This window comes from Setaria viridis, chromosome 8 (assembly GCF_005286985.2).
Source record: "Setaria viridis chromosome 8, Setaria_viridis_v4.0, whole genome shotgun sequence".
NCBI classification, from domain to species: Eukaryota; Viridiplantae; Streptophyta; class Magnoliopsida; order Poales; family Poaceae; genus Setaria; species Setaria viridis.
Window position 1 is genome coordinate 22,973,823 of NC_048270.2, and position 14,226 is coordinate 22,988,048.

At 45.3% G+C, this 14,226-nt stretch overlaps 2 protein-coding genes across 3 annotated transcripts; one reads left to right on the top strand and one right to left on the bottom strand.

The window, feature by feature from the left end:
- Nucleotides 1–1,397: 1,397 nt before the first annotated feature.
- Nucleotides 1,398–4,969, top strand: LOC117866247 (cytochrome P450 78A5). The gene is made up of 2 exons (XM_034750408.2): nt 1,398–2,577; nt 4,087–4,969. The coding sequence occupies exons 1-2, from the start codon at nt 1,594–1,596 to the stop codon at nt 4,690–4,692; spliced, it is 1,590 nt and encodes a 529-aa protein (XP_034606299.1). The 5' UTR covers nt 1,398–1,593; the 3' UTR covers nt 4,693–4,969.
- Nucleotides 4,970–10,419: 5,450 nt separating this feature from the next.
- LOC117866918 (F-box protein At1g67340) lies at nt 10,420–12,120 on the bottom strand. Of its 2 annotated transcripts, XM_034751216.2 has the most exons (3): nt 11,621–12,116; nt 11,382–11,544; nt 10,420–11,279 (listed from the first exon to the last, which is right to left on the bottom strand). In XM_034751216.2, exons 1-3 carry the CDS (start codon nt 11,830–11,832, stop codon nt 10,635–10,637), a joined length of 1,020 nt encoding a protein of 339 aa, XP_034607107.1. In that variant the 5' UTR covers nt 11,833–12,116; the 3' UTR covers nt 10,420–10,634. The 2 variants fall into 2 exon arrangements, with proteins under 2 accessions (XP_034607107.1, XP_034607106.1); XM_034751215.2 differs by having other exon boundaries at nt 10,420–11,544; nt 11,621–12,120.
- Nucleotides 12,121–14,226: the final 2,106 nt, after the last annotated feature.

Genomic DNA, 14,226 nt, shown 5'->3' on the forward strand with positions numbered 1-14,226 from the left:
GAGCCTGTCAACTTTGGAACGTGTCTAGATTGATCCAACCAAGTCCTTTGGAAAATGTTAATTCCTAGGATAAGTTGCAACAAGTACCAAAATTTAAGGAAATATTTCAAATACTTTGTTCTTATTTCTTAAAGAAAACTTACCTCGAATTTATTTACAAGTAAAACTAGTAAATTCAAGATATATACACCATGGATCGTAGAGCTCAAGTTCTATACTTCTATGGATATTTCAAAATTTGATTTCTAGACCAAACCACTAATATAAGATTAACTATTATTAGAAAGAGGTTTTTACATTCCTTGGAAAAGGTAACAAGAGAATCAGAGATACCAAAATTTGAGCTTAATATCTATAGCTGCTGAAGTAAAAAATTGGTACTACCTGGCATACTGATTTTTAATACCTGTCAAGTTATAACCCGATGGAGGTACCTCTCTAAGATTATAAATACAAGAATCTCTTCACATTTTCACTGTAACACATAAAGAACATTATTAACATCTTACAAGAAGCCATTAAGGGAACCTAAAGCAAAATCTAGATTATGGACGAATCCTTCACAATAAAGGATAGAATCAAATTGCAATGTTTGACTTTTCCTTGCCCTTTAACAAGTTTTAGACCATAATCAAGACCTCGATCGTGTTCAATATTTGCCACATCATTTACTATGCAATCTAAAAAGTAACATTTACAGCAACCAATCTCTTATTATTCTTCATTGTCCACTTATTATTCTTCATTGTCCACTCGGTCATGGCTTATCTATTTCTTTGGGGCAGAGGCGGATCCAGCGTGAGGGCTGGGGAGGATCCAACCCCTTAAAAATTTCAGCCATGAACAAAGAGGATGAAGAAGAGAAAGGATGAAGAAGGAAAAAATAAAACCACCTCGTTCTGGATTCCGCCACTGCTTTGGAGCACGTGTAGCCTCCAACTCTTGTACGAGAGCTCATCTTCACATTTCTCCAACTTTCTTTCACTCCCCGCTCCTCATAGTACTATACGAACATCGATAGAATGAAAGCAAAACATTGCATGACTGTACTGGTGTAATCTCTTCTTTAACATCATACCAATAAAATAAATACACTTTTACCTTAAGATATCTTTATACCTAAAGTGAAGTATTCTGAAAAAATATATTCTGTCCAAACACACGCTTTCCTGCATCTTTTACGACCTCTGCCTGTCACGCAACACTAGACATCCATGTGTGCACATAAGTCGCAGCATATTACAGGCTAGGCAGTACATCCATGTCTAGAGATAGCCATTACAAAAACGAAACCTACAATAACTAAAAGAAAAAAAAAAGAGAGGGCACTAGCAAAATGCACACACTTTCTCCCAACCAACCACAAGCCCCCTCCGTCTCTATAAATAGGCCCTTCTGCCACAAGCAGTGCTCATCGTGCCCACCACTAGCTTCTTCCAAACTTACAGTCCAAGCAACCAACTCAACACATCTCTTGTTTGTGTTCTCCTAGTAATCCAAGTAATAGTTTGCATTAGCAACCATAAGATCACTTGTTGCACTTGTCACGGATCACTAAAGACACAAAAAAGAGTGTACTTAATTAGGTTAACTATGGCCATGAAGATCGAACTAATAATCACCACCATGATCCCCTTGATCTTCCTCATGCACTTCACCACCACCACCATCAGCCCTAGCGCACAGCCCTCATGGCTCTTCTCCCTCCTGTCCATCTCCCTCGCCGTGGCGGCGGTCATCCTGCCATTCGCCGTCACCACCCGACATGCACGTAGCAGGAATAATGGCGCCGCCGCCGCCGCCATCCCGGGGCCGCGGGGGTGGCCGCTGGTCGGCTCCCTGCCCGCCGTGTCCGGCCCGCTCATGCACCGCCGCCTGGCCTCGCTGGCCGACGCGCACGGCGCGCGCCGCCTCATGTCGCTCACCCTCGGCGCCACGCCGGTGGTGATCAGCAGCCACCCGGACACCGCGCGAGAGATCCTCTCCGGCGCCGCCTTCGTCGACCGCCCGCCCAAGGCGGCGGCGCGGGAGCTCATGTTCACCCGCGCCATCGGCTTCGCCCCCGCCGGCGAGTACTGGCGCCGCCTCCGCCGCGCCGCGGGCGCCGGCATGCTGTCCCCGCGCCGCCTCGCCGCGCTGGAGGGCCTCCGCTCCCGCGTCGCCGACGGTATGACCGCGCGCGTCGCCGGCGCGATGGGGAGGTCCGGCGAGGTGGCCATGAGGGCACTGCTCCAGAAGGCATCCCTGGAGAGCATGGCCGGAAGCGTGCTCGGCCTCGAGGGCGGTGCGTTGAGCGAGGAGCTCGGTGAGATGGTGAGGGAAGGGTACGAGCTCGTGGGCACCTTCAACCTGGGAGACCACTACTACACAACGCTGTGGGGCCCGCTGATGGACCTCTGGGGGGTGGGGCCCGCGTGCAGGGGGCTGGCAGCTAGGGTTAGAGGGTATTTTGGGAAGGTCATCGAGGAGAGGAGGGTGGCAGGGGACTGCCACGACAGGGATGACCTGCTCAGCTACATGCTTTCACTGCCAGAGGATGAGAGGTTGGAGGACTCTGATGTGATTGCTGTTCTATGGGTGAGTGAGCTACATCATATCTTTTTCATCTCATGGTGTTCTATGTGTTTTGTGTGGCAAAAAGTGGTATGGTGGGGTACACTAGTTTTGGTGGTTTACTTTTGTGGGGTGTAACATGTTTGATATATAGGTGCATATATAATAGGGACATAGCAAAGTCTTGATAAGTGGAATAAGGTATGCATATTAGGAAATACCGTGGTTTACTAGACTAATTGAAACCCTTGTGCTATTTTCAATATGCACATACAATTTTTAGATAATGAAAGTACAACCCCAACCCTTGATTATTTTTTCTATGCATATGCTACAATATATAAACAAATTTCTAATTATGCTTTTCTGTCTTAAAATTAAATTTCTTGTTCATGAGCCATTTGTTTGGTGATCTGGATGTTATTTAATTAGATTTTTATCCAGTAGTTAAACTATTCATACTTGTTCTAATAGTATATTTGTTACTATCTAGAAATAGTATATATAATTGTGATCTCATCACCATTGTCACATTCATATTTGTCTCATACTTAGTATATTATTACTACCAAATGTAAAGATTGCAGATACATTGGAGCTCACACATGAGGAATCACTTTATCTTGAGTAGTCTATTTTCGCAAGATATTGCAGTAGTGGGGCCAATTCCTTTTTTTATTATTCATTAAGGTTTCTGTGGGCTTCCATGCAAATCTCAAACTGGTCCATTTTCAACGGTTATTAGTGGGTTACTTGAAAAGCTCATTATCATTGAGGGAAAGTTTCTCTCATAATTAGGCCAAGAAAGTATTTTTTAGATTATTATATATATGCATACATAATTTTCATAGAGTGGAAGTACAACCCAACCTCTAATTTTCTATACATACACTATAATATCTAAAATAACTTATAATTGTGCTTTTTTAAAAAAATCAATTGCATTTTCATGAGCATTGCATTTAAACTATTCATAATTTTTCTGATACTAACTACAAAATCTTCTAACAATCTATTCACCGTTATCCGACTCACATTTATCTGATATATTTACTATATTGTCCAGTGTAATGATTGTAGATAAATTAGAACTCACTCATGAAGAATCCCTTCATATATCTTGAGTAGTTTATTTTTCATTAGGTATTGCACTAGGGCCAATTCCTTTTCGATTATTAAGGTTTTGTGGGCGTCCACACAATTCCCTCAAATGGTCCATTTTCAATTACTATTGGTGGGTTACTGGAAAAGGTTACTATCATCAAGAGAAAAGTGTAATCATATTCAACTTAAGATTATAACATGAGCTGGTGATCAAATGACAAAAGCAATATCATTGTCAATTCTACTATCTACGCTCCAGAGAGTAGTCTTTGTAAAATGTTTTGCAATGAAGTTACTGGTCATTCAAGGGAATGTAATTCCCATGTCTAAAACGCCTTATGTACTTCATTTAGTTATTTATAAGTATTTTTTGCTACATAATTTTTACCATTTAAAATGTCCCGTGATAACCTATACACACGCATGCAGGAAATGGTCTTTCGTGGGGTGGACGTCGTAGCCATACTCCTAGAGTGGACCATGGCCCGCGTTGCTCTGCATCCTGACATCCAATCCAAGGCGCACGAGGAGATTGATGCAGTGGTGGGTGTCCATCGTCCCATCACCGATGCGGACATCCCCAACCTGCACTTCCTCCAATGCATTGTGAAGGAGACCCTCCGTATGCACCCACCAGGGCCACTCCTATCCTGGGCACGTCTGGCAGTGCATGACGCCCGTGTGGGTAAGTATGTCGTGCCTGCAGGGACCACCGCTATGGTGAACATGTGGGCCATATCCCATGATGAGGCTATTTGGGGAGACCCATGGGCGTTTCGACCAGAGAGATTTGGAGTGGAGGATGTGAGTGTGTTGGGCTCCGACCTGAGGCTAGCACCTTTCGGGTCGGGCCGAAGAGTATGCCCCGGCCGGATGATGGGCCTCTCCACCGTGCAGCTTTGGCTGGGTCGGCTCTTGCAAGAGTATGAGTGGTCGCCGGCCAAGCCCGTAAAGCTTGCAGAGTGCCTCCGCCTGTCTATGGAGATGAAGCAACCCTTGGTCTGCCGTGCAGTTCGTCGTGGAGAAGCTGCTTAATCAACTAAACTTCGATGGTGAAATGCCAGCTAAGCTTTGCTGTAAATTAAAGGAGGAAGATGGACCGATGTAAATAATCCATGCTGGTTTGTGTTTGAGTAATTGTGTTAGTATTTGTAAGATTGTATCTATGTACTGTAATGTACCACACCTGTACTCTATAGGTGGCTACTAGACTTGATGAGCAATTTGTACTATTGTTATATGTATACCTGCCTTATTGGACCTTTTTTTGTTTTGATCAATAAATTTTCAGTACCAATAGCTTTTATTTCTAGCTGCTTGTAATGCTGTTGCTCTACTTATGACTAAGGTTTTTATCTCTTTTTTTTACGTCCAGTTAGAAAAAAAAAAGGCCTGATTTTAACTCTGAAATGTGCTTTAATGTCAACTGCTCTCCCTACTCAGTTTGACAACATTTATAGCACCCAAACCATTTTTTAGTGATTGATAAGTGTAGCGAGATATAAAGGAACGAAGTGCTAACGTGTGCTAGTGATTAATAAGTGTAAATGGGACATCATGCGGATGTGGTCCTTGAAAACCATTATTCAAGGAATTAGGGCCTTAATATGGGCCTAGATTAATCATGAAGTTTTTTAAAGACAAAAATACCAAGGGCCTAAGATCAAATTAAATTATAAATGAACCCTTCTGCTCCTGCATTTGTAGATTAACAGACAAGGGGTGACCTTATGAACAGATTATACGAAGATAACATTGATATGCTCAAAACGAATGTACAACATATATAGGATTTCCCCAAAAGAACATTGAACAGGTGAATGAAATATAAAGCCTGTACTGTTTTTTTTCCTTATGCATGAAAACATATGTTGACATCTCAACGTTTTCCATAGGAAAAAAGCTAGAGATGGAAAATCAACACAGGAATAAACAAATTTGTTTAATGAGCTAGAAAAACCTCTGCCACAGCTGAAAACATAGCTCACAAAGAGCCTAGCAGTCTATCACAACAACACTCAAGCCCATGCTAGACAACCATTGATATGGCAGTATGTTCAGCCCACAAACCATTAATAGGTTGAGTCCACAGGCAGACCAGAGTCAAACTATAACAACCTTAATAGAGATAATAAAAACAAAACAAACAAAGGAAAGTGGTTGGGTCACCTTTCGATGGTTAATTACCTGACAAGATAAAAGAGATATCTGGCCGTTATTCAGAAATTTTGAAAGGCACTAAGAAAAATCATTAAGAGGAAATGTGAGAAGAATTAGTGAAATCCAACCAGAAATCTAGATGATTACAGATGTGTTGTTTGCAATGAGGCAGTGGAAGAAACTCTGTTTCATCTCTTTTTTCACTGTCAGTTTAGTCAGGCATGCTAGAGCCATTTGTGCATCATGTGGAACTTGACAGCAGATCCTACAGATATGGTTATTGAAGAATAGCATATATTTGGCTCCAAGTCATTTAGGGAAGTCATGCTTACAGCATGCTGGAGCATTTGGTGCCATCAGAATTCTATCATTTTTGACTCGGCGAGTACATCTTTGGCTAGATGGAAAGTTCACTTTAGGGAGAGTTTTCCAATGCTATCTCACGTGCTAAAGTAATCTCAATTAGCTTCCCCCTCCACTAGGATCTCTCTTTGGGCCTAGGGCCTTGTACATGTACATATTTTTCACCATTTTATAAAATTCAAAAAGGCTCAGTAGGAACCTTTTCTATTCTTTCATAAAAAACAAACGTTTTAGAAGAGCAACTCCAGTAATACCTTCTAAACAAGCTCTTTCTTTTTTTAGTAGGACTTGAGTTTTCCTCTCAACCCCACCAGTATCATCTAAAACAGTTCTCATGGACAGAGAGCTCCCTAAGGTCTCACCATGAATGAAAGGTATGGGGGGAATTTTGGAGGCCTCCTTAAAATGGAGAGTACAACAGAGGGCGTGCTGGTTTTTACTTGGCCCTCTAAATTTGAAGTAGGAAACTATTTAGAGGATATGCTAGAGTTTCTCTAAGCACTTACACTTGGAAAGGAAGTCATCTTTGGTTTGCATGTTGTTAATTTTTTGTGAGGGTCACGCTTCAACATTTGAAAACTATACAACCCGTTAAGTTTGAGTAGATTTGTATTAATATGGAAAAGAATTCAAAGTAAAAAGAAAAAAGTCTTTAGTCCTGGTTGGTAGTGACCACGTGCATGCGATTGCATGGCGGCCCCTTTAGTCCTGGTTGTTACCAGTTGGTACATTACAAACCGGGATCTGGGACTAAAGAGGGGGACCTTTCACTGGTAGAAAACTCGCCTTTAGTCCTGGTTGGTAGGGATCAAATCTTTCGAAAATCCATCCGGAATAAATCAATCGAGACAAAAGGGAGATCTTTTGTCCCGGGTCACTTAACTGGGACTAAAAACCCCCTTACCAACCGGGATAAAAAGGGTCGCCACACCAGGCGCAGCCCAAAAAAAAAAGAAATCCTGGGGTATCCCACAACCTCCAGTCTCGCGCGATTTTTCACGCGAAATATGCGCGTGCGCGGTGCGTGGGATTCGAACCCACAACCTCCAGCCTCACGCGTAGCTTCCTTGCCATCCCACCTACACAACACATCTAACTATATAGGGGATGCAATCCTTTTGTATTAACTCGTGGGGGACCCTTTTATCCCGATTGGTATTACAAATCGGGATAAAAGGGTTCGAGGGATTTATCCTCTTTCACCCACCCCGTGGGGGACCCTTTTATCCTGATTTGAAACACCAAATGTGATAAAAGCCCCCTTTTATCCCGGGATAAAAGGGAGGGTCTTTTATTCCGGTTGGTGTTTCGAACCGGGATAAAAGGCCTCTCAGGGCCTTTTTTCCCACTAGTCTTTGTAACTAGGATAAAAGGTCCCGGTTGGTGAGCCCCCTGTCAGTGATCGAGCTTTAGTCCCGGTTGGTGAACCTTTTGTCCCGGACCAACTTTAAATCCGGACAAAAGGGGACGCATGAAAGGTGAGTTCTCTACTAGTGTTTAGTCTTGAATAATTAGTCTCGGTTGGATATTCGAGAGATATAACTCTCTCCAACCGGGACTACAGCTTATATTTCCACCAGTGGTAGTATAAGAATTTTGTTTGTGATGAATTTAAGAAAATACTATTACTCTTATTATATAAAGTATTTGAGTATCTTTGCAGTATACGGTTTGTAGTATTTGCAGTGTCTGCTAACGGAAAAAGCATCTTTTCCTAGGCATGATTGATCATAAAATCTGTAGAGAAAACTCAATACACACCCTCACCAACCCCTTGGTCATCCACCCTACCTTTTCCCAGTGCTCTTTGATTGGAAGGTGGTGCTTTGGATATAGGAAGGTGTTCACTTCATGGAAAATTAATAAGGTAATAGGAGTAGCTCCAAATAAACTCTTTTGGGATAATTTTTTATTGTTAAACACAGTTATTGTGAGATGGAGGGGAGTAGTTCACTATTTCAGCCACGAATCAACCAAACGCACGTACACTATGTAATACTACCTCCGTGCATAAATATATGACCTTTTGAACTAACTAGTTTGTCGTAAACGCCCATAAATGAGGAAGTATTTTTTAAACGCAAATATTTTGTGGAAATATCAACTGAAGGGTTCGTGAATTGGGTGTTCTAAAAACTAAGTCTTGGAACACATATAAAAACATATTCCAATATCTATCTAGAAGTGCACTACATTTTCTATGTGTTGCTATCTCTACCGCAAAAAAGTTTTGCACCCTAGATTCCAATCCTATAAACTACACATGGCGATTCTAGGAAAGGTAAATGCGGAGAGTAAGTGCAATAAGAAATGCAGAAGGTAAATGAGGTAGAGAAGGTAAATTTCCTTCACGGTGACACGACGAATTTTACCAAGGTATCGGAAAGCATATCTTTCCACTTGTCTTAGTTGTTGGAGCACCTCTCAAAGGAATGCCTGCGCAAAGACATAAGCTCCCCGGTCAAGTAACTCCGTAGTATAGCCAATTGTCCCTCCTCACGTGCAAGTGTGTCTCCGCCTAGCCTCTCCCGGATGCTCCTTACCGTTCTTCACTTGGTAGAGCTTCGGCAAAATACCTAGGACCTCTCCCTATCACATGCACCGGTGGTCACTCCACAGACACGGTTGGAGGGTATCGCAAGATTTACATCTCTTGATGTACGCAAGCACTGATAACAAAGAGGTGTACAAACCTCGCCTAACTCTAGGCTAATCCCTAAAGCAAATGCACTTCTAGGCCAAAACTAGCACTAATCAAGACCTAAGCGTTATGCTAATTGCCGTAATCTTCTCTAGAGATTTGGTGGATAAAGCACTTGTGCGTGTGGAAACCAAGCCTACAGCTTTCAAACTCTAAGGCCTCCTCCAAAGGTTAGTCAATAGTAGCTCATACGCTTCAGAGATAGTGTAAGGGACAAGTCCTCCAACAATTTGAGTCAAACACTATCTCTTATGTCTATATAGCCCCACGCATCAGTCCCACATGATTTAGGAATGCGTGTATGAGACTATTTCTGAACAAGAGATAGCTCTTCTTTCTCTCTCTTTCACATGGGTAAAAATCTGATGTGGCATACTCATGAGCTAGCTAAGTTGGCACCATTGGAGGATGCCTAACACCCTTGAAATGGCTGGGCAAAGGGGTATAAATAGCCCGAAGCCAAGAAAGTAGCCATTGTTCCAACGGCCGCAGAAACTGTGATCATCGACTGATTCAGTGCCCCCAGCTATGACCACCGAATGAGTCGGTGGTCTACCTCCACGTAGCCGTGGAGCCACTGACGCCTAGGCCTATGGTCACTGACTAATTTGGTGCCCCTTCTTGACAATCACCGTATGAATTGGTGAGTCCTTTGAGCCGCTGCCTTCTTAAGTCACCGGCTGATTCACCACTCTGGTCCAGTAGTCATTGTACGAATCGGTGGGACTTCAAATAACTTCTTAAAGTTCCATAGCCGAATTTGACCCGATGCTGAGCCGAGCCGATCACACCGGCTGATTCGATGGTGATCAACTGTGTCCACCGTATGGGTCGGTGCACACAGTGCGTACATGTCCTTGGCCCTACTGTTGTTCTTCATGTCACCGACTGATTCGATGACCTTGGCAAAGGTCATCTTATGAATCGGTGGAATGTGTCAGTGGATATTTCTAGCAGAATTCGATTCAAATTTTCGCGTCTCTTTATCCCGGCTTCATTACCATCATTTGTAAGCCTTAGAATAAAACATATTAGTTTATGGATTTTTACAGTCATTTGAATACCAAAATGACTACCATAGAACTCTTCTAAGTCATTCTTTTTTTTCTCATTTTGATGGCTTCGAAATTCATCGTTTGGCACTATAAAACACCTAAAAAGATTTATCTTGCAAACGACTATGTTACCATTAATCACCAAAATTATTATTCCCAATAACTATGTTGCCATTAATCACCAAAATTATTATAGCCTAGTATCATTCCTAAATAGAGAATATCAGTCTAGGCGCAGTCCTACATTACCCACCAACTCATCTTGCGCATGTCCATTTATTTGTTTTATCTCCATTTACACATGTTTCGTGGAATGAAGGCAACGCAAGAGCTTTCCTTCTTTTATCCTCCCTTCACACGACAAGAAATAAAGCCCTAACACGCGCCCACGGGCATGCTTTGCCTACCTCGCACAAACAACATCCTAGCTACCATCACCATCTGCTATCATACCCATGTTGGTCCACCACCATTGACATCCAATTTAAACAAACTCACTAATCATTATCATCCCAAACTACTGATTGATTCAAAAATAAACAAAAACAAATAAATATTTAGAAATTTCTATAGTGGTGATCATGGAATAAGGTCTTTCTAGTAACTTAATCCCTACACAATTGCTACCGCACCTAGGTATGCACAAATATGTACATGTGCGCCGCATGTGTCGTCGTCGAGCGGCGGCTAGCGTGCGTTCAGTACGCGTCCCCGGCGGCGAGCCAGCGGGCGGCGGCGGCCCCACACTGGCCGCGGTGCGCGCGCTTCCAGTCCAGCGCCTGGCACGCGCGCGAGCAGTAGCTGGCGGACCCGCACGCCGAGCACCGCCGGAACTCGTGCCGCCGCGTCTCCCGCCGCCCGCACGGCGCCTGCGAGCACAGGCGCAGCTCGGCCGCGTCGTTCCCGCCGTCGCCTTCTCCCGTCGCTGCCGCGGACTTCTTGGCGGCGGACAGCGCCCACCACTCCACCATGAACCGGCTGGCCGCGTCGTCGCCGTCCTCGGCGCGGCGGCCGCCGCGACGGCAGCGCGCTGACGAGATAGCGACGAGCTCGCGCGCCGCGGCGTGGAGCAGGAGGTGGCGCCCTGCCGCGGCGTCGCGGCGCGCGCCATAGCCGTCCTGGAGGCAGTGGCCGAGCTCGCGGAGCGCCGGGACGTGTCCCAACCACGCGGCGCGCGCGCACAGCGTCACGCCGGCGCGCGGGTCCTTGTCCGCCTTGCCGCCGCCGCTGCCGTTGAACTGCAGCACGGCCAGCGCGTACAGCGCCGCCGCGTGCCCGCCGGACGCCGCGCGCGCCAGCAGCGCCGCCCCCGTCGCCCTGCTCCCGAGGCAGTAGAACCTCACCTGGTGATGGTATGAGCTGGCGGCGTCAGCAAACAGAGGCCGGCGCGGACCAAGAAGCATAGCAGTACAGACTACAGAGGATGTCGCCGTGGCTGAGGTTACCATGCCGAGGAAGTAGCAGGCGTGGAGGCTGCCGGCGGCCGCGCACCGCCGCAGGAACTGGTGCGCCGCCTCCGACCACCTCCCCGCGCGCAGGGACACGGCCGCCGCCGACGCCCGCGACAGCACCGCGGGGTGCGCCGCGAGCTCCCGGAACCTCCTACACCTGGATGCGCGCGAGCACGTGAGGAATCAGAACTCCGAAGGCATGAATGCGGGCAGAGACAAGACATGGTGCTCACGTCAGCGCCGCCGCAGCGAGGTCGGCGGGGCCCGCGGCGCACGCTGCGACCCCGGCGAGCACGGCGATCACGAGGTCGTCGGGGAGCCGGTCGAACGCGTCGACGCCGCCGCCGTGGCCCAGCACCAGCTCCTGCTTTGCCAGCAGGACGGCCGTCGTCCTGCCGCCGCTGCCCTTCTTTACCAAGCTCGAGCGCCTCGTCGGCTTCCTCATGGCGGCCGGCCGGCACCGGCACGGCGGCGGGCGCGGTGCAGACTGCAGAGAGAGATCAGAGAGGGGGGCCCGGCAGAGGAGGTGGGGGAGGATTTATATACACGCGCGCAGACGCTAGGAGGACGCGTGGCGCGGTGGCGGTACGGATGGGAGGACTGCGCGGTGGTTGGTTGGACGGATTTGCCCCGCGGCACGGGCCACGGGGCTACGGCGGCGTCGTTTGACCGGGCGCTGCTGCCGGGGCGGCCGTTCGGCAACGAGTGGCGGGCGCGGCTCGTGGATGGCTGCACCGTAGTTGTTATCGTTCCGATCCGATCCGATCCGCGCCGAGCGTCTGTTCGTTCGCCGCGATCTCGAACGTAGTTCCATTATTGACGCGCAGCAGCCGCCCGCAAGATAAGGTCGAGGATCGCCGGCCGGCTGGGCTGTGTGCTCAGCCTTTGAAAAAAACTGAGCCCAAGTCTACCATTTAGGCACTTAGCTCGTTTTCTTGAATGTACCAGATTAGGCTCAGTTTGGACTATTCATATGAATATGATAAAGAATTTCAAACCCCTCTATTAATATTAATATTGGTATATATTAATAGTCGTTATTTTAGACATGCATTTGTCTATGCGTGTCTTGAACAAAAGACATATCGCGAACTCAGCTAGTAAGATTATTTGTGGTGGAACCTATCCACCTGAATTTGAGTCCTCAACTCAGTATGGATGTTCTAATTTTTCTGAATTCATTTTAGAGTTTACTCTTAACTTATTTTTTACTAATTAGTTTAGAGTCCTAAGCGTGGTACGTTTGAGGAAGGATAGTATAAACGTTGGATAGTATAATCGTTTCTGTAGCAGCACTGGGTATACCTTATGCAAGCTCTTCATCCATGCTGACGCAGATGGTTAGCATGCTTCTTCAGGAATCTTTCCTTAGTATAGCACCTTCTTCTTGTGTGAAACACAGGCGATGATGGCTCCCATTTGTCCTGTAGTTTCAGAAGGCATGCGCGTTGACAGACAACATGGGGAAGCAATAATGTGAGCTGGCTGAAAAGACAGCATCGGCAGCAACCGGACGCCGCAAAACATGGCTTGTGCTGCTCGCTCGCTTGCGTAGCAGACTAGCAGGATGACTTGCAGCACCTAGCTACATGTAGCTACCTATTGTTCATTACTTAGTTGGCTAATTAATCATGTAATACCTACGTAAATCTTATCGACACGTAGGATTACGTCTGGTCGAGAACATAGCGACATGTACATGCTGGTTATACGCACTGTGCACTGTGCAGTGACTGAACGTGCATGACACAGCAGAGTTTTATTACTGGTTGATTGCATTGCTTGGATTTATCTTGGACCCTACGTGTCATGGAAAAGAAAAGAGATGGTAGTATTAATTAGGTTTGCTGCCTGCCACGAATATGGTTCAGATCATGCTGGGCACCGTTGGTTCCACGCAGGTACTGACGTACTGTTATAATTCTCCGATCGGTTCACAATATCTTATTTCGTTAGTTCCAAATTATAGATCATTTTTCCATGCACTTATCTAGACGTATAATAATATCTATGAATCTTTAAAAACCAAAATGACCTACAATTTGGATTGATATGGAGGGAGTAGTATATATAGTATTCCTCATCCCAAATTATTACAAGTTGTTTTGATTTTTTAGATTCATTGATCTTATTATGCACCTAGATATATATTATATCTAGATATATAGAAAAACTATATTGAGAAAAGCCAAAATGACCTACAATTTAGGATGGAGGGAGTAATATATATTGGGAACTTTAAAATAATGGTGTATAGATGATTTTTTTTATCGAAAAGCACACTTCACACAATGTGGATTTGCAGTGTTCTGCAAATATATTAAGAAATTTTGCAGCTTATATATTTGCATCTTGGGAAGGCCATGCCAGTGTTCGAAATGATACCCGAGAATCAGTTACCAGTCAAGAGAGAGAGCCGGAGAGGATTTCGAATGCTCTTTCCATTTTTACTAGAACCTGCTGTTCGTATCTTAAAGAACTAGCTAGGCCTATTTGATTCCTAATTCTGCCTTTACGTCCTGGCAAGAAGCAAAAAAATAGCCTAGCTTAACTTAAACCACATGTATATACCTCTTGATCAATGATAGTTTCGAAGACAAACTAATCAATGATTGCATAGAGGAAATATTGCCTGCATTACTACTGTTTTCATTTTCCTTTCAGATGTGTGGTATAGCTTGTTGCTTAACCAGCATACTCACCAGCGCAATTAAGCTTAGCTGTTAACCTCGTCATGAAATGATTGTTCTGTTGAACATGTATATATACGTACATTATGTTGTCGACAGAGACATGTTTATGTTTTGTAGTGACAATCATGCACTCCAAGACAATCTTC